General features: G+C 38.8%; 2 protein-coding genes across 3 annotated transcripts in view; one reads left to right on the top strand and one right to left on the bottom strand.

Annotated features, from left to right (window-relative positions):
• Positions 1–2,556: 2,556 nt before the first annotated feature.
• Positions 2,557–4,597, top strand: LOC132307994 (uncharacterized). Its single transcript, XM_059805929.1, has 5 exons — positions 2,557–3,326; positions 3,576–3,633; positions 3,741–3,824; positions 3,911–4,046; positions 4,196–4,597. Exons 1-5 carry the CDS (start codon positions 2,633–2,635, stop codon positions 4,445–4,447), a joined length of 1,224 nt encoding a protein of 407 aa, XP_059661912.1. The 5' UTR covers positions 2,557–2,632; the 3' UTR covers positions 4,448–4,597.
• Positions 4,598–5,660: 1,063 nt separating this feature from the next.
• LOC132307992 (nuclear-pore anchor) overlaps positions 5,661–18,584 on the bottom strand; it is a 58,345-nt gene continuing 45,421 nt past the window's right edge. Inside the window, exons 41-48 of one of the 2 annotated variants that reach the window (XM_059805924.1) lie at positions 11,145–11,300; positions 10,993–11,046; positions 10,717–10,825; positions 10,557–10,633; positions 10,324–10,452; positions 8,862–8,966; positions 8,149–8,341; positions 5,661–7,339 (exon numbers count right to left, since the gene is read on the bottom strand). In XM_059805924.1, coding sequence (XP_059661907.1) covers positions 5,973–7,339; positions 8,149–8,341; positions 8,862–8,966; positions 10,324–10,452; positions 10,557–10,633; positions 10,717–10,825; positions 10,993–11,046; positions 11,145–11,300 — 2,190 coding nt within the window. In that variant the 3' untranslated portion in view covers positions 5,661–5,972. The remainder of the gene's footprint in view (positions 7,340–8,148; positions 8,342–8,861; positions 8,967–10,323; positions 10,453–10,556; positions 10,634–10,716; positions 10,826–10,992; positions 11,047–11,144; positions 11,301–18,584) is intronic. The other variant, XM_059805925.1, reaches the window with a different exon arrangement.

The raw sequence follows: 18,584 nt of genomic DNA, 5'->3' as shown, positions 1-18,584 counted from the left end.
TTATTTTAATTAAAAAAATAAAAACTCATAATAAACTCTTTTTATATCAATTAATATTTATTTTTTATATTAATAAATAAAAACTAAAATATTTAAACTCTTTAGACTTTTAATCATAGTACGTAGTAAATATAGATATAAATAGATTATAGAATCTCTAAAGTGTAATTTCAAACTCCTAAAATAATATTAAAAGAACATTGCTTGTCTTAGGCAGCATAAGAAGGAACCTTTTTCTTATGATGAGGTGGTCCAATAAAATATAAACAAGTGTTAAAGTTTTAAAAGAAAAAAAAAAAAAAAAAAAAATTATGACCACGGAGAATAAAAACTGATCCACCCTCCCCTCTCTTTCCATCTCGTCATCAATATTTCCTGAGGCCAATAAGAAATTGAAGGAGATGAGAGGAAATTGTGAAGTTATAACATCAAAATATGATAAATATCAAAAGGGTTCCAATTTAAATAGGTTGTATATTGGGGTTGATCAGATTTGGCGCATGATGGGTCTCTTTCCATAAACGGAGATGTTGGGAATCAACATCATCCAGAAATTGTAGGCGAGGACTTGGTCTTAAGTTTAGCAACTAAGTAATATGATCAGCTAAGCCTTATTTAGTTACCCCAGGAGCAACTGTTCATGGCCATTAAGGTGAAATCATTTACGAAAGAGATACACTAGTTACATTTATATATGAAAAATCGAGATCTGGTGATATTACGCAGGGTCTTCCAAAAGTAAAACAGGTGTTAGAAGTGCGTTCGATTAATTCAATATCGATGAATCTAAAAAAGAGGGTTGAGGGTTGGAACGAATGTATAACAAGAATTCTTGGAATTCTTTGGGGATTCTTGATTGTTGCTGAGCTAACTATAGCGCAAAGTCGTATCTCTTTGGGTTAATAAGATCCAAAGGGTTTATCGATCCCAGGGTTGCAGATCCAAAATAGGCATATAGAAATTATTGTACGTACGTCAAATAATATCAAAAGTCTTGGTTTAAGAAGATGGAATGTCTAACTAATTGGATTGTTGTGAGCGGGACTCCTTAAAGGTTCTAACCAGGGGGCATACAGATCCCAAAAACGCATAGTTTCTCCTCCAAAAATGACTTCTCTAGTCGGGGAACGCATTAGATGTTTACCTAAACTAGTATGTCCTTAAGCGGATCCCACGTTAGCCCCAAGACATTGGTCTCTAACTAGAAAAGTAAATGCTTGAGCTTGAGAAACTTCTAGTCCAGTGGGTCCGTAAAACTCACTAAGATAAGCGATATTATTAAACCAGACAACAACAAGCAATGAAACCAAAAACAGCTAAAGCACCTAAACTATAAGATAAGTAAGCCTCTCCCGACCAAACAAGTGCGCGTCAAGCCCATGCGAAAGGCCTAAGGTAAGCGTTGTTCATATTAAAATCAAAACTATTTTTTATTTTATTTTATTGTAATTCACTAATACTTATTTTAGTAATTAATAATATTCTATAAGTCAATTAACATAATTATTGAATATTTTATTTATCTATACTAATATATATATATATATATATATATATAATCAAGACTATTTTTTTTTAATTACAATTCACTTATATTAATTTTTTTTACAAAACTCATAATAAACTCTTTTTATATCAATTAATATATATTTTTTATATTAATAAATAAATACTAAAATATTGAAACTCTTTACACTTTTAATAATATATATATATATATATATATATATATATAGATATAGATATATATTAAATTAAGCTTTAAAAATCAAGCAAATATTTGAAAAAAAACTCAGCCACTCTCCTCCAAATCATTCCATCCAAAGAATCACCATTAAGGTGAATGGTTGTGCCACCCTCACCCTCACGTATTTTGATCTGAATTCAGCAGCAGACAATCCAATACTTCGTTAATAATTTAAATTAAATTAGCAAACTAAATTTAAATTATGGTCAATCAAATTTGAATATTGTTGTTTTCGAAAGCAGATAGGATATAATGAGTTCACATGCATACTTTTGATTTAATAACTTCATCAACAATATTATAAGGAGAATATTTTGTCAATTAACTCGTGAGTAGGTCATTCCTATATGGTCTAATTACAAATATTTAAATAATGATAATTACAAAATCAGAAAAGTGATAAATAAGGATAATAAATTTGTTTAGAAATAAATTCCGTTACCCTCTATGATTTTCTTTATTTATCACTTTCCTATTTTCTTATTTATCATAATTACTAATTATTTGTGCCTCTGTGATTGGATCACATCATCCCTATTAACCTTTAAAATAGTAGGTAATTACAAATTTTGGGAAAGTGATAAATAAGAAAATTTGTGAAAGTGAATTTATTTCAAAAAGAAATTATTAACCTTATTTATTATTTTCCTGATTTTATAATTATCAATTATTTTTAATAGCAATGAGGAAGTAGGCAAGTCTTGTAAGTATGATTAATTGTGTTACAACTTCCGCTTAGCTACCTGTCCTCACCAACGGGCTCTTCCCTCCTCTCCCTTTTTCACGTCTATAAATACAACAAACCCCACTCCCATCCCTTTCCAATACCCATCCCCACTTTTTATTTTCTTCTTCTGCCATTACCACCATCAACATCAACAAATCATGTGCAGCTCCAAGGCTAAGGTGACCACTGCCATCAATATCACCACCACCACCACCATAGGTGCTCAAATCGGTGGAAGACCAGTCCTCCAACCCACTTGTAATCGCATCCATCATTTGGAAGCCCGTAATTCCCTCCAAAAAAAGGGTCCTCCACCACCACCACCACCTCCACCAATCTCAAACATTACAACTTGTCGGACCAAACACTCCACTCCAGTCCCATCTCCTCCATTGAGATCTCCGCGGCCACAAGCCATCAAGAGAGGGAATGATGTGAATGGCTTGAATACCAGTTCCGAGAAGGTTACAACTCCGAGGACAAATTTAACCACCACCACCACCAAAATATCTACTTTGGAGAGGAAGAAGTCGAAGAAAACGAATGCCGGCATTGCTGCTGCAGGTGCGTGTGATGAAGTGCCGGCGGCATCTACTGTTCCTTCGTTGTCGAGATCATATTCTTCCTCTTCCATAATTGACGCTCCCGGAAGTATTGCAGCTGTGAGAAGAGAACAGATGGCACTTCTGCAAGCACAAAGGAAGATGAAAATTGCCCATTATGGACGCTCCAAATCTGCAAAGTTTGAAGCAAAAGTTGTTCCCTGCACTACTGCTGATGATTCTTCATCTACCACTACAATCATCAATGGTGCCCAACAGAAAAGATGCAGCTTTATCACACCCAACTCCGGTAACCATTCATTTTACTTATTTTATTACAAAAATATTTCCTTGGTTCAGAATTCTATTTTTGAGAATTGAAAATTAAAAAATTGTACAAAAAACTTGTTTTTTAAAAACTGTTTTTTGAGAACTCTATTAAAAAAATTGAATTATTTTCTGATCCACCATTTTTTTTCTATTTTTTAAATTCGAAGTTATAAAAAAAAAGGACTGCATTATATTTTCTCTTGAATTGATTTTTCATTTGTGTGTGCAGATCCTATCTATGTTGCTTACCATGATGAAGAATGGGGAGTTCCAGTCCATGAAGACAAGTACGAGTTCCTCTCTCTCTCTGGTCTCTCACACACTTGCGGTACACATGGCTGACATTTTCTTGCATATATATATATATATATATATATATATATATTGGATGCAGCATGCTGTTTGAATTGCTGGTTCTAAGTGGGGCTCAAGTTGGATCAGATTGGACATCAATCTTAAAGAAACGTCAAGAATTCAGGTGGGTTTTTACTTTCCAACCCAATTAATCAACACACTTCAATTATTTTCTTATTGGCACATAAATTAAATGAAATCTCTCTGCAGGAATGCATTTTCGGGATTTGACCCAGAAAGTGTTGCCAAATTCAACGAAAAAAAGATATTATCAGTCAGTTCGAATTATGGAATTGAATTAAGCAAAGTTCGAGGGATCGTTGACAACTCTAACAGAATTCTTGAGGTAACTCAACCAAAATCAACTTGACAGAAATTTTTTTTTTTTTTTTTTTTTTTTTTTTTGCAATTTCAAATTTAAGACGGTTAGAATATATAGAGTACTATATGGATGTTTGTTATTGAGATTTGAATAACGTATATAAGTTGTGACAGGTGATGAAGGAATTCGGATCATTTGAAAGATATATATGGGGATTTGTGAATCACAAGCCCATCTCCACAAATTACGGATCATGCCAGAAGATCCCAGTGAAGACATCAAAATCAGAGAGCATAAGCAAAGACATGGTGAGAAGGGGGTTCAGGTTTGTTGGTCCCACCATAGTTCACTCCTTCATGCAGGCCTCTGGACTCACCAATGACCACCTCATCAACTGTCACAGGCATTTTCTATCAACAGATTAAAAATTACCCAACACCCAACATGTTCTTGGCCTTATTTTCTAATTAATTACTTTTTCAAAAACCTTTGATTCATGTACAAAACAGAAACGATAACAACAAAAAAACATGGGACTTGTGAGATGCTGTGAGATTTTTTTTTTTTTTTTTTTTTTTTAAAAAAAAGAAAAAAAAAGAGAGAAGGGCTTGAATTGGATGAATGTGGGATTGAGATGGTGATGATTAGGGATAAAGAAAAGAGAGGAAGGTGGTGATGTTGGTGGAGGAGACAGTCAGCATGTGCAATGTAGAGGCAGGGCATGTGATGGGTTGTCAGTCACTTTTTATTCCACGTGACGCATCACAAAAGACACTACATTGTTCCATTATTTGTTTTTCTTTAACAGCCTGTGATTGATTCTGATGGTGGAGGAACAAGACTATGTTGGTGTTGGACTCACCTAATTTGATCTCTCTGTTTCTTTGGATATTTGAGTTTGATACTCTTTTTTTTTTTTTTTTTAGTTTTAAATGTAGCTCTCTACTCTAACCTTGGAGAATATTAATACCCGATTTGGTGTGAAATAAGAGTGTTGTTTAATACAATTTTTCTTTTTTTTCCCACATGGTTTTAAGTATACCTTGATTCATTAGTCATGTGCATCTCCTTATTGAAATGTACCTCTAAATATCTCTAATGTTCTCCTTACTCTAGAGACAGTTTGAAGATCAAACAAAACGGTCTGCAAGGATATAAAAAAAAAAAAAAAAAAAAAAAAAATTGGTTCACCACACCTTAATCTACTTGTTTTTATATGACTTATTTGTCTTTTATTATATAAAAAAAGTAAACATTAGTGAAAATTTTGAAGTTCTGGAATAAAATCTCCAACAGGTTGAAGGATTTTTATTTATTTATTTAATTTTTGTGTCATTAGCAAAAACTCACACACCCACCATCCACTTTGATCCTTTGGAGACTCAACCCTCCCCACCACTTTGCTATCAAATTATTCAGAAAAGTATAAAATTATTCAGAAAGGAATAAATCTAGTCAAGTTACAAATATGGTAAAATTACCATGGTCGACATATTACATTTGGCCGCACAAATATGTAATAATAAATTCCTACGAGCAGAAAAGAAAAAAAAATAAAAGATAAATGAAAAGAAAAGCTGAAAATATAAAGACGATTCAGCAAAATAAATAAAACTGAAACTACTTGGAACACATCTGTAAGAGGAAAGCTGAAAGATCGTTTCATATTATAAAATGCCAGAGTCCCACACCCCTTCCTCAATCTAAAAATAAACAGTATTGAATTTTTATCTCATCTTGAAAGAAAACTAAAAATGCACCACCTCCCATGGCATCTGTGGTCAAAATCTTTCTAGTGTGTCTACTTTCTGTACAAGTAACTTTTGTGTCATCTTTCTCACAAACACAATCCACGCACACAGGAAAAACATAGTACAAGGCATTAGAATTTTGAAGAGATTAGGGAGGAGAAGAAGACTGCAATTAATCCTGTGTACCAATTGCCAAAGCTTAACCTTGATCACCAGATGATTGTCCACGCCCACCACGCCCGCCACGCCCACTGCGCCCACGAACTGTTCTTCCACGTCCTCTACCTAGAGAAGGAGAAGCAGAAGCAGAAGCAGAAGCAGACGAAGAAACCACTCCAGCCTGTCTAAGAAGAGACCTTTGCTTTGCTCTCTCCTGCAAATTAATGGTTGTTGACCTCCTACTAACAGGTGACACCTGCCTGACCTCCTCTGTGTCTGCCGTGACACTCGGGCTAGCTTGTTTTGGGACATCCACTTCTACAGCAGGAACTGTAGGTGTTACCTCACCAACTTCCAAAGCAGCTTCAGGGATTTGATCAGATTCCACCACAACCTGGTCATTACCATCATTCGACTTCTCTGAAGTCTCAACATTCACCTCTGCATCACCTTCATCAGTCCTCTCATCATTCAGTACTTGGGAAGAACTACCTTCCCCAAACTCTAATGTTGCTACTACCAGAGCCTCATCATCGACTCCTGGTGAACTCACCGGAGCGGCTGCAAGCTCAGATTCACCTCCCCCATTTTCTGGGCTCTCCACTATATTAGATATATTACCACCGACCTCAAGACCCGTGTTATCAGGTAGAAGCTCTCCTTCTTCACGCTCACTTCCTGACTCCACCATTGACATTTTGATGTCCTGGTCGGCCTGAACCTTTGACCCATCATCAAACAACACCTCTGCTTCACTTGGCTTATCCAAATTCTCTTCTAAAACATCACTTCTATCATTCTGCAACACAACTTGGCTTGGCTCCTCATCAAGCTGCTCTCCGGTAGCCTCAACCTCATCCTTTTCGGCGTCAATGCCTTCGTCATTGGAATCTTGGGGCAAATCACCAACAGCATCTACGGATTCTTCTGTGACATGTAGAGTTTCTGTAGTTTCCATGATAGCATCAGGTTGTACTTCCACACTATCTTGTGGTGAATCTGGGCCTTTGGCCTTCTTGAGCACAGGCAGTCCCACATCAGAGCTGGTACCTCGTTGAATGAGGGACTCTTCTTGTAACTCAGAAGTGGATGAAGAAGCCAAACGCTTGCGAACAGATGGCTGGGTCAAGAGCGTTATATTGCCTTGAGTTTCTAGGTTAAGGGAAGGAATGGGCTTCCCCATATTATTGGATCCTTCAATTTCTGACATCTCTGTATCCCCCTGGGGTTCCTCAGGCTTCACAATACGAGGCCGAACCAACTTCCTCCCAGTTTTACGGGTTTCAACACTTGATTTTGGTAAAATAAATTTCTTCTCTCTTCCTTCTGTTGCTTTAACCAATGGAAAAGTTGACGGGGGAGCTGCTGAGGGTAAGATACTTGGGGCAAGAGGAGAAACTTCCTGGCCTGCAGAGGCAAGAAAGAATACTTCTCAAATCAAGTTTCCTCGAGAAAAAGGGAAGATAAGCAAAGAAGAAAATAAACTAGCCATCTTAAGGGTCCGTTTGGTTAGACGGAATTAATAGTGGAAGGTGAAAGTGAAAGAAAGTGAAGTGAAGGAAAGGAAAATTAAGTTTCCATCATCAATTTGGTTAGGAGGAAAAAATTTCAAGAAAGTTGTCCAAGAATATTATTTTGTTAGTTTGGATAGCATGAAATTGAAAAAAGAGTGATTGTACTTGGCAAAACTATCCTTGTGATTTCAAACATACGATATCAAACATAAGAATACTAGTACTAATGTGTTATAAGTAAGGTCGTGGGGAATATATATCAATTTATGTGTGTGTGTGTGTGTGTGTGTGTGTGTGTGTGTGTAATGTTTTTTATTTTTTGAATTTATCACATAGTAGGTGCCAGGTTGACAAAATTTTACTATTTACTATTTTTGTTGATTAACCTTGTTCACATGACTTGTGGTGGAATGATAATGTATAATTGTGGCAGTTGAAGGTAATATATAAGGGGTATAATTCGAACTTAAAATAATAATAAATAAAAAAAACACAACTTTCACGGGAAATAAAAATTTTTGCGTAGAAACGTTGCGAGAATCTAATTTTCCTAAAAAAATTCCTTTTCATCCTATCCAACCTCATAAGAATTTTTTTGCTTTTCGTTTCTTTTGTTTTCATGCTACTTCAATCTAACCAAACGGTGACCCTAAGGGTATTCGTTCAAATAAATCAAGAACAGTAATTAAAGACAAGAGGGACCTGTTTTTGTTCCCAAAGATGGAGCATCCACAGTTGAGGAAGTGTCAGTACAGGTGGAAGCTCCAAGCTCACTGGAAACTGATTGTGCAATGCGCTCAAAATTTTCCACGGCCTGAATATAAGCACCAGCAAGGTCATCCAACTGAGTCCCAGAAAGGAGTTGAACCACTGATGTACCCTGAGAAAAATCAAACTAAACATCATGACAATTGAGGAGTAATTAGAACAAAGAACAGTTAAAAAAACAAAGGAACAAAAAGAAACAAGATGTAAGGAACCATTATATATTGTTTTAACGGGCCAAGCCTTGGCTGTAGCTCAGGAAATAATTACCATACACAGCAACTATTTCTTATCTCTATATAATAACATCACCAGACCACTTTAACCAGTAACCGAAATAAAGAGGGCATTTTAAGTTTTGAACTGCAATAATATAACTTTGTCACTTTGATCTCATTAGCAGGATTGGGCTGAAAGCAGAAGGAAGAATTATGGGAACCCAATGGGACATTGCCCCCAAGGTTCTAAAAGTTCCAACAAGTCCCTGGCCATTCTATAGAATTCTTATTACGCATATGCATAACCAAAAAAAAAAAAATACATATATAAAATGAAGAGTCATAAATCTCCGCTGCTTAAATTCTTTGTCAAATTGTATCCAAGAATATGCTGAAGAAATCAACTTGTTAAACCTAAAACAACAATGTTACCTCCGGAAGGTTGCTTTTGGCATGCTTCAGCCTCTCTACTTCATCTGAAAGCCTCTTCAGAGCCTGCTTATGCTTCTCGACCTCATCTGCCAGCTTCGTTTTTTCCTAAAATTGAAAAAAGGAGACAATAAATAATCCACAATAGAATGTGTGTGACCTTTGTGCTCACATATTGAAGTACAAGATTCTTCTGTAAAATATTAAGTAAACTTTTTACTACACACCCCACAAACAATAAATAAATAAATCCCCACTTCAATTTACAATGGTTAGATTGACACACTGAAAGAAATTAACCAATACTAAGAAAATGCATGATGAATGCTTTATACAAGCATCAATATATATAGACACAATACATGCATTTTGAAGTTACATATCAATAAATAGGAGTGTATACACATGAATAAGTGAATATATATTTATATGTGCATATATAAATTATATGTAAATCCCTGTCTAGGCATTTAAATGCACTAGGGATATGTAAGCATGTTTGTACATTTTACATGTATAATATTATACATGTACAAGTCTACTGTTTGGAAATGAATCCTGAATATCTATTGGAAAAATAACTGGTAGGAGGGGGAAAAAATAACACGTTTTCTGAACCACTTCCATTTTTAACAAGAATTTGTGTAAAGCAAAAAACGAAATGCAAAAATTTACTGGAAAATACTTTTACATTGAGACAAGCACAGCATTAATAAAGGGTGCAACCAGAGTACACAAGAGTCTCAAAAAGACTATACGCCACCAGACTTTAAGAAAGTCCTCTAGAAAATCAAGGTAGGTATATCTCATAATGTGTGTGTGTTCAGTCCATAAATGAATTTGCCAAAAAAAAAAAAAAAGAGCAAACACAATTTAAACTAGAGCAATTTGATGTAAAGCAATATGGTTTTCACTACAAAATAGAGCAAATCAAGTTAGGTATATCTCATAATGTGTGTGCGCACTCCATGAATGAATCACCCCCACCCGCCCCCCCAAAAAAAAAACCCGCCCCCCCAAAAAAAAAAAAGAGCCAGCACAATTTAAACTAGAGCAATGTGATGTACAGCAATATTCTATTCATTGCAAAATACATAAACTCTCAAGTGGGTAGGGTATACTTGATTTCAAAATACGCATGTGTGCCATTATCAACAGAAATTGATGCTCAATAATTACAATGAATCCTCAGTACAATGCATTTGAAAAATGTTGGCCAAGTGCTTATTTCTACTCAGAGAAAAGGCCTTAAATGCTATATGTTGTAGCATATACTGGCCCAATAAATTTATCTAGTAAGCGTATATATATTTCTTGTCAACATGTACACTAATGCAGTAGAGAATACCTTCTTTTCAAAGTAGCAAAAAAACCCCAACTTTGATTAAAAAAAAATAACCATTGGAATAATGTAAGTAGCCCAATTGAACAAAAGAGGTATTTGAGCATTGGTAGAGACAAAAACCTGATTAACATTCCCAATAGAATCCACAATTGCCTTCTCAGTCTTCTGACGCCTTACTCTCAACATCTTAACTTCATCCTTCTCTTTCTTCAACTCTTCCCTATGCCTTTCCAAGGTTTTCTCCAGAATCTTCGCTCACATTTAGTAGAGAGAAATGAGCAAATAAAAAAGAAAAAAGAAAAAAAAAAAGTAGGAGGAGAAGAGAATAACCAAAAGAAAAATGGTGTTCAAACCTGAATTCTGGTGTCTTTCTCCTTCTCCTTTTCCTTCATGGCCTGTTCAACAACAGTATCTCCCATGCCTCTCTTTCCTATCAAACATAACTCAAGGATGAGATAAAGCAAGTGATATGACGATAAAGGAATAAATTTACAACGGACAAAAATTAGGTACCTTGTCTTGATTCCTCTAATTGTTTGGAAAGACCGTGATTTTCCCTGCTGAGCTCTTCTTTCTCCTTTGACAAGTTCTCTTTCTCCTTTGACAAGTTCTCACACTTCTTCTGCAGATTAAAACAAAATGTTAGAAGCAAACAACCACCATAACATTAAATTTGAGTAATCAGGACAATCAAGAAGATTTACAATCAAAACATTAGGTAATAATTCTAACTTCATACGAAAATACACACCCACACACACACAAATATAATTTAAATTATTTAATAACCTTCAACTGAGCTACAAATTTCTTTTGCTTCTCGAGCTCTGATTTCAGAGAAGCCTGCAAGTAATCATGAGACATTTTTGGAGGATGTTAAGATATTACTATAAGCCAGTGAGCAAAACTTCTGTATTACAGAAACAATTGGGTTGTAATACCTCAACTTGCAAAATTTCATTTATCCTGTTCTCCCTTTCAATCAGCTCAATTCGGCTCTTTGCAAGATCTTGTTCCAACTGTGATATTACTTCTTGCTTCTCAGACATAAGTATATTCACTTCCTCAAGCTGGGCATCCTTCTGCCTCAGATTTACCTAGTGAAAAGAAAATAAATTGAGAACCAAATGCCAGAGAAATACTCACAAATTGCAAAAGAATACTCATAACCAAATGGAAAAACCTAGAAAAGCTTAAAGTGAAAATATATAACTTCTACATGCCACTACGGCTTCAACATGCCAAACCAAATATAATACATAACAAATCACTACAGCACAGTATAATATAAAGATAAAAAAATTCCAAAAAAATATAACATTTACAGTTGTTATTCCCAAAAAGGGGGGGGGGGGGGGGGGGAAGCCACAGCACATCCATATAAGCATTATACCTACAAAAAGGATTTCAAATTACTTTTTCTCCAGCAGGTAAGATTAAATTCTATTACCGAAGAGAGATATCTAGAAGCAGCTTAGCACAAGACCAAGGCAACAAACAGAACAAGCTTCTGACAGCCCCTAGATAGATAGGTCCACCTCGCCAACCCCTGAAAATTTTTAGTATAATAAAATTCGATATATTTCTTGTTAAAAACCATCTACTCCAAAAGCTTAAGCCCCTCACGTGTGGCCTTCTTTTGGTCTAACACATGCTTCAATTTTAAATTATCAGGGTGACGGTGAGGTTTGAACTAAGACCTTTGGCTCATTAACAACCATCTACTCCAAAAGCTTACGCTGCTACAGAGGGTGTAACTTAAATATTGATATATCCATCAACATTTCTCTAAAAAAAATATATTCCACAAGCACTAAACAACAGAAGCACACATGATAAAACAGACTACTAATCATGAACAAATATGGCTTAAGAAAATTGTCTTCAAATTGACACAGATTTTTATTTTTTCAAAAAAAAATTACATAGATACCGCAACTCAAACAAGCTTAGTTCCATATACTTTGGGTTGGCTAAATGGATTTGCCGTTTCCTGCCAACTCCTTGTAAAGTTATATCCTTGGTCAAAGGCAACCCTACTTTTTAGCACAGCATCGACCAGTATTAATTTTTGCATTTCTCTAGCACTTGTGGACTTGTTACATCTCCAACTTAGATCAAGTCACTCTTCCATACTTGTGAATTTTAAGGTTTATGTTAGGTATGGCTGAACCCATCCAGCAGACCTTTTCCCCATTTCATCTTTGAAGGGGGTGACATCCATCTTCCCACTACTCAATGTTTCCCCATCCCCATTTCATCTTTGAAGGGGGTGACATCTATCTTCCCACTACTCTCAATGTTTCCCCCACCATCTTCCACAGTATTGCCACCCATCAATCTCAAACTTCTTATCATTTAATTGGTCATTTTTTAGCTAATAACATTCTTTACTAACATTATAACTGTTTATAAAACATTCCACAAACATACTTCAAAATTCTATAATCACACAACACTCTAGTAGGCATTTTTTCACCATTTCTTCCTCTACTCTAATTAGAAGGCAACATAACATCCTTCATGCATTATAAACAGAGGTCAAAGTAAGAAGAAAATTTGAATATAACAATAAATTTTGTGCCTCGGAATATTGATATGTTTGCACCACAGAACTAAAACTGGAGTTCCCCGGATGAAGGGTGAATATTAGAGGTCAAGGCATGCAAAGTCGTTGGCAGTGTAGGAACCAGTACATGACAAGATGAGCTTCTAAAAGATTAAGAGGACACTATTGACTAATGGTTGACTTTTCTCTCAACCTTTCTTTTCTTCTTTGATGCCAGAGTCTTCTACTCCGGCGTCCGTCTTTCTCTTTCTTCTTTTTATGGTGTTGGATCTTTGGTTTCGGCAGGTCATGCAACGTTTGTATCTCAAAGTTGCGACCCTACCATGTCTCAATCTCCATGGGAAGATCAAAAGCTGTTCAATTGATAGAGATGTGGTTCTTAGGGTTGATCATCAGAGCATTACAGAACGTGAATCCGTCTTGAAATCTTGCTTGCTTGGTTGTTTTGATCGTGTTGTGGGTTGTATTAAAAGGATTGAGTGGGCAACGAAATCTTGGCAGATTTCGTGTGGAGTTAAAGTTTCAACCCTACCTGACGGCCTTTACCTGCTCCATCTACCATCGGAGGCCGAAGCATGCAGGGTCTTGGATGCGGGGAGGAAGAGATGGGGTGAAGCTTCCTTATACATCGAAAAGTGGTACTTTGCGGTGGGTTGCTCAGCCGTGGTTGACCGTGATAGGTTACGAAGGGTGGTGTTGTTCGGGTTGCCCCTTCATCTCTGGTGCCACAAATTGTTCGAAGCCATTGGAGACCTCTGCGGTGGGTTCAGAGGTGTGGAAGCGGATGATCAAGCGAGAGTGGCAAGTGAGTTCTTCTTTATGTCTCCGCCGGAGCTGTGATGCCGGAGTATGTTTTTGTAGAAGACCAACGAAGTGTGGATGCGGATGATCAAGCGAGAGTGGCAAGCGAGTTCTTCTTTATGTCTCCGCAGGAGCTGTGATGCTAGAGTATGTTTTTGTAGAAGACCAACGAGTGGTCTTTAAGATTAATTTGATTGAGGAAACCTCACCTTGCATCCTTCCAAAATCCTATTATGGGGCTAGTGAGGCTTCCCTCCTTATGTCTGATGGAGAGTTCAACGGTGGACGACGCCGGCATTTGCAGTCTCTGCTCAGTACTCAAGGAAAGAGAAGAGCGTTTGCCAACGCGCCGGCTACGAGTGGGGAAGGCAGACCTCCGAGGCGTGCGCATAACGGCCGTCATCAACGCATTTCATAACCTCGTTTCGATCGCCTTGAAGACAATCAACCACGTGGACAATTACATGGCTTCACAAGAGCCTTTCATGAAACGGATACAGATGGGCGTAAGGTTGGGCTTCTATCTTCTGGGCTGAACAGTGGGCCGTTAGCCAGTGACAAATAAAAGGAATGTTATATGGGCCCAGAAATAAGTTATCCATTTCATTCCTCAATGACAAGCCCAGCCTACAGTTGCCCAAACCCAGACAAAATAATGATAAGTTACGTAATGGCCCATTAGATGACTTAAAATGAAAGGTTCACGGGGGCCCAAAAATCAGATGTCAGTTTCCTTTATTAACACAAAGCTCAGTCCAGCTACCGAACCCATTATCGATCATCAATAGGGTCGTCTTCATCATGCCATCTCTGCAAATTTCTGGAACTCGCCGGAGAAGAGGAGATGGATGAAATTTAGCGCCGACGAGGCTAGAGTGGGATTAGACAAGGTCTTTCGTCATCTACAGTGTTGCGCTGATGCTTCAAATAAGTCCCTACCAGCTACTACTTGGATAATGGGAAGCAACTCTGGACTTTCATCTCGGGATTCTCACAGAAACAACCATGTTTATAGATGGTCGAGAAAAGATAAACAAAAATGGACCTCCACTGACCCAGGTACGTCCTCTGTTATTCATCCTCAGAGCTACCTTACAGCACCTTCTTCTTCCTCTCTTTCTTGTGGGGCGGTGAGGGGCGATGTTGAGATGTCAATGGAGAAGAGCAGTGTTTTGTCTGTTGTGAATTCAGCACCTGCAGACAAGTATGGGCTGGTTACAGCCAGGAAGAATGCCAGCGGATTTGTCAATTCAGGGCAATCTGATCCACTTAATTGTGCAGCTCAGGACTTATCAGATGGGGTTTTGGTCCGTCTAGGGAGAGACCTTCACTTTCAGCTATCTAATGAATCAGCAATGGCTCTGCTCAAAGAACTCTGTTTTTATGTAGCCTTGAAAGGCCTTAATTGCATGCCGTCTGGAGGGGTTGAGGAGAATAAATTGGTCACTTTCCTGAGCAGTGGAATGGGAGACTACAATAAAGATTCAGACTCTTTTACAGAGTCATTTGATTGTGAAGGGATTGTGATGAGGAGGTGGCTACTGAACTGGTTTCCATCCAACAAGTCTGCTCCAACGAGTTTGTCCCTTGGCTGGAGAATGATTTTTCTGAAATGATAGAGGAGGAACCATTGACAATTGAAGGACCTGGTTGTTCAGAAACAGATATTGACTTGGGTAAGGACTGGATGATTGAAAACATAGGAGCTACTAGTGAGTTGTTGGGTGTTTCTTCAGAGGGGGAACAATGATCAGACACTATCCATTCTACAAGCAATAGTGGAAGGAAGAGAGGTAGTTGTGACTGAAGAGGTAGTGAACACGAGGCCTATATCGTCTTGGAAAGGGGCACAGGAGATCAAGAATTTTATCTCTTAAGTCATTTATGAAGGGAAGAAAGGGGTGGTGAGGGAGAGGGGAAGGACTAGGAGTCGGAGTTCGACGAAGGGAGGGGAGATTATTTTATCTGGTTTTTAATGAAGTTACGAATTATTACTTGGAATGTTCGTGGTCTCAACGACCCGAATAAAAGAAGGGTGGTAAAGATAGCTTTAAGGAAGTGGGGCCCAAGTTGTTTGTTTGCAAGAAACAAAGTTGGCATCCATTTCTGATGGGGTGGTTAGAAGTTTGTGGGGCAGATGGTTTGTGGAATGGAAGGTCTTGAATACTACAGGTACTTCGGGCGGTATCTTAGTTATGTGGTATTGTAGATGGTTGTCTCGGTTGGATGTGTGGGTGGGAAGATTCTCAGTGTCCTACAAGTGCAAGTTCAAATTGGAAGAGGACAATTTCAGATGGGTTTTCACTGGGGTCTATGGACCAATTGTTGATATTGATCGGTCTTCTTCTTAGGAGGAACCAAACCATGCTCAAGAAATGTGGTCTCTTCGTTGGTGTTTGGGTGGGGAGTTCAATTCTGTTAGATTCCCATTAAAGAGGTCCACAGGAGGAAGGAGGTCTTCTGAAATGGATCAGTTTTCTGATTTCAATGACGAGCATCTTCTCATTGATCTACCAATGGAAGGCACATCCTATACATGGTCAAATGGCAGGGACCCAGTCATTTTTTCAAGGCTTCGTTTCTAGATTTCTGGAGAGTGGGAAGAGAAATTCCCTGATGTCGTTCAAGCAGTCTTAGCACGAGTCACATCTGATCATGTTCCTCTGGTTTTGGATTGTGGAGGTTTGTGTTCTCAAAGGTCTCCATTTCGATTTGAGAATATGTGGCTAAGAGCGGAAGACAAGCTCATCTAGCTTCATGTTATTTCCCTCATGCTCAGAACTTTCCGTCTGCTTCTATCTCTATTTCTACTCCTCCTAGTGAGAATATGTGGCTAAGAGCAGAGGACAGGGAAAGTTCAGGCTTGGTGGAAGGGAGGAGTTGTTACAGGCTCATCTAGCTTCATGTTATTCCCCTCATGCTCGGAACTCTCCATCTGCTTCTATCTTTATTTCTACTCCTTCTAGTGAGATGTTGAGAAGTAAGGGGGGGAAGGTTCTTGGTAGGAGACAACAGATGTTATCGCCTGTTTTTGAGATGGACTCAGTGGATGTGGTGAGCTCTACGTTTGGCTCTGATACTGGGGTTGTTGGGCCGTCAAAAAGGGATGGGATGGTTTGTTTGTCTGGTGACAGGGATTACGACCATTTATGCGTCGGGATTGCTGAGACATGCTCGGAGTTTTCTTCCTCTTCTTGGTTCATTGATTCATCAAGTGAGGAGATGGGTAGGCCGGCCAAGTCTCTTTTGGGTGGAACGGAAGGGCTGTGTTCATCTTTGAAAGGTGGTCCAGTGAATTTTCTGAAGGGTTCTGCGCCTGAATTGGTGATTGTTTGTGTGGGCAAAGACATCCGAATCTCTCTCAGCGATGAATCAGCCTCTCTGTTGGTGAAGGAGCTGCAGAAGCATAGATTCTCGCCTGAAGACTTTTGATTGTAACCCGGACCCTTTCATCCAGGAAGGTGTGTTGGATTGTGGTGCTGATTGGATGTCACATGTTGAGGAGGCAATGGAGGCCAAGGGAGGTGAGGAAGATGGATGCAGGGTGGAACAGGGAAGCTCTCTTGATCTGATTTTGTGGGAGGAGGAAGGTAATGCTAATTTGGAGGTGGTGGACCCCTTGCCTGTTGTTCATCCAAAGGGTTTGGGCAGCATGGTGTGCAGGCAGGAAGGTGAGGATACCGGAAAGGAATGGATCATGGCTAATATCGGAGCCACTAGTGAACTGTTGGATGTCTCTTGCAAGGGCAATCGCGATCAGGCCTTAGCTATTCTTCAAGCCACGACAGAAGGGAGAGGGGGGGATGATTCAATTTTCTAAAAGGAGGAGCAAGAAGAAAAAGAACCTTACTCCATGGAGAGGGGAAAGGGAATTAAGGAATCCGTGTTCAGATGTGAACTACAACAGGATGGGTGGGGGGGTGAAGGAAAGGGGGAGTGATAAGGGGGGAGGGAGGGGTAAGGGGGTGATAGGGGTGTTTGTTTCCTTATGAAGCTACAAATTTTATCTTGAAATGTCCGTGGTCTCAATGATCCGGGCAAGCGTAAGGTAGTGAAGATGGCTATGAGAAAATTGGGGGTGCATTTGGTGTGTCTTCAAGAAACAAAGATGGGCTCTATGACTGATCGTGTGGTTAAGAGTTTGTGGGGCAATCGGTTTGTTGAGTGGGAGGCGCTGGATTCTGTTGGGACATCTGGTGGTGTTCTCATTATGTGGGATAGGAGATGGATGGCTAAGATGGAGGTTTGTAGGGGGAGATTTTCTCTGCCTTATGCTTTTATGTTGGAGGAGGATGGGTTCTCTTGGGCTTTTTTCTGGGGTGTATGGGCCGGTTGATGATGGTCTGAGGGATGGGTTGTGGGAGGAGTTGAGCGGGGTGAAGGGGAGGTGGTCTCTTCCTTGGTGTGTGGCCGGTGATTTCAATGTGGTTAGGTCCCCGACGGAGAGATCTACAGGTGGTCCGTGGACTCAGGCTATGATGCCCTTTTCTGATTTTATTGATGGCCATCAACTCAGTGATCTTCCTCTTGAGGGAGCTTCTTTTACTTGGTCCAGTGGTGATCCTCAACGAGAGGAGATTTGACAGCTATAGGCGGAATAACTATCCGATGAACCTGAAGCGCAAGGAAGATAAAACAAGAAGGAAAGGTGTAGAGGTCGACACCCATATACATATAGTTGAAGATTTCCTCCCGAACCTGACCAGTTGACTGAAGACAGTGACTTAGATACGAGGGTCGCTTTGGTCATCTTTTGGAACTAGAAAATAGGTTGAAGGGAAGCACCAATTTTTTCTCGTCTTGATAGATTTTTGATTTTCGGTGATTGGGAAGATAAGTTCCCGGATGTTGTCTAAGCTGTGTTGGCTAAGGTTACATCGGACCATATCCCCTTGGTCTTGGACTGCGGGGGTTTGAGATCTCGTTGCACTCCTTTCAGATTTGAGAACATGTAGCTTTGAGCGGATAATTTTCAAGGATCTATGCACTCTTGGTGGGAGGAGAACCTGGT

The sequence above is a fragment of the Cornus florida genome, unplaced genomic scaffold, assembly GCF_030987335.1.
Source record: "Cornus florida cultivar Cherokee Brave unplaced genomic scaffold, ASM3098733v1 CherokeeBrave_3.0.0_Hap2_Chr05, whole genome shotgun sequence".
Taxonomy (NCBI): Eukaryota; Viridiplantae; Streptophyta; class Magnoliopsida; order Cornales; family Cornaceae; genus Cornus; species Cornus florida.
Note: the sequence above shows the minus strand (reverse complement) of the source record. Positions and strands in the feature narration are given on the sequence as shown.

Coding starts and splice junctions, on each gene's coding strand:
- LOC132307994 (XM_059805929.1), top strand. CDS start 2,633: ATGTGCAGCTCCAAGGCTAAGGTGACCACTGCCATCAATATCACCACC. Junction 3,327..3,575: donor CTTTATCACACCCAACTCCG/GTAACCATTCAT, acceptor TTGTGTGTGCAG/ATCCTATCTATGTTGCTTAC. Junction 4,047..4,195: donor ACTCTAACAGAATTCTTGAG/GTAACTCAACCA, acceptor AAGTTGTGACAG/GTGATGAAGGAATTCGGATC.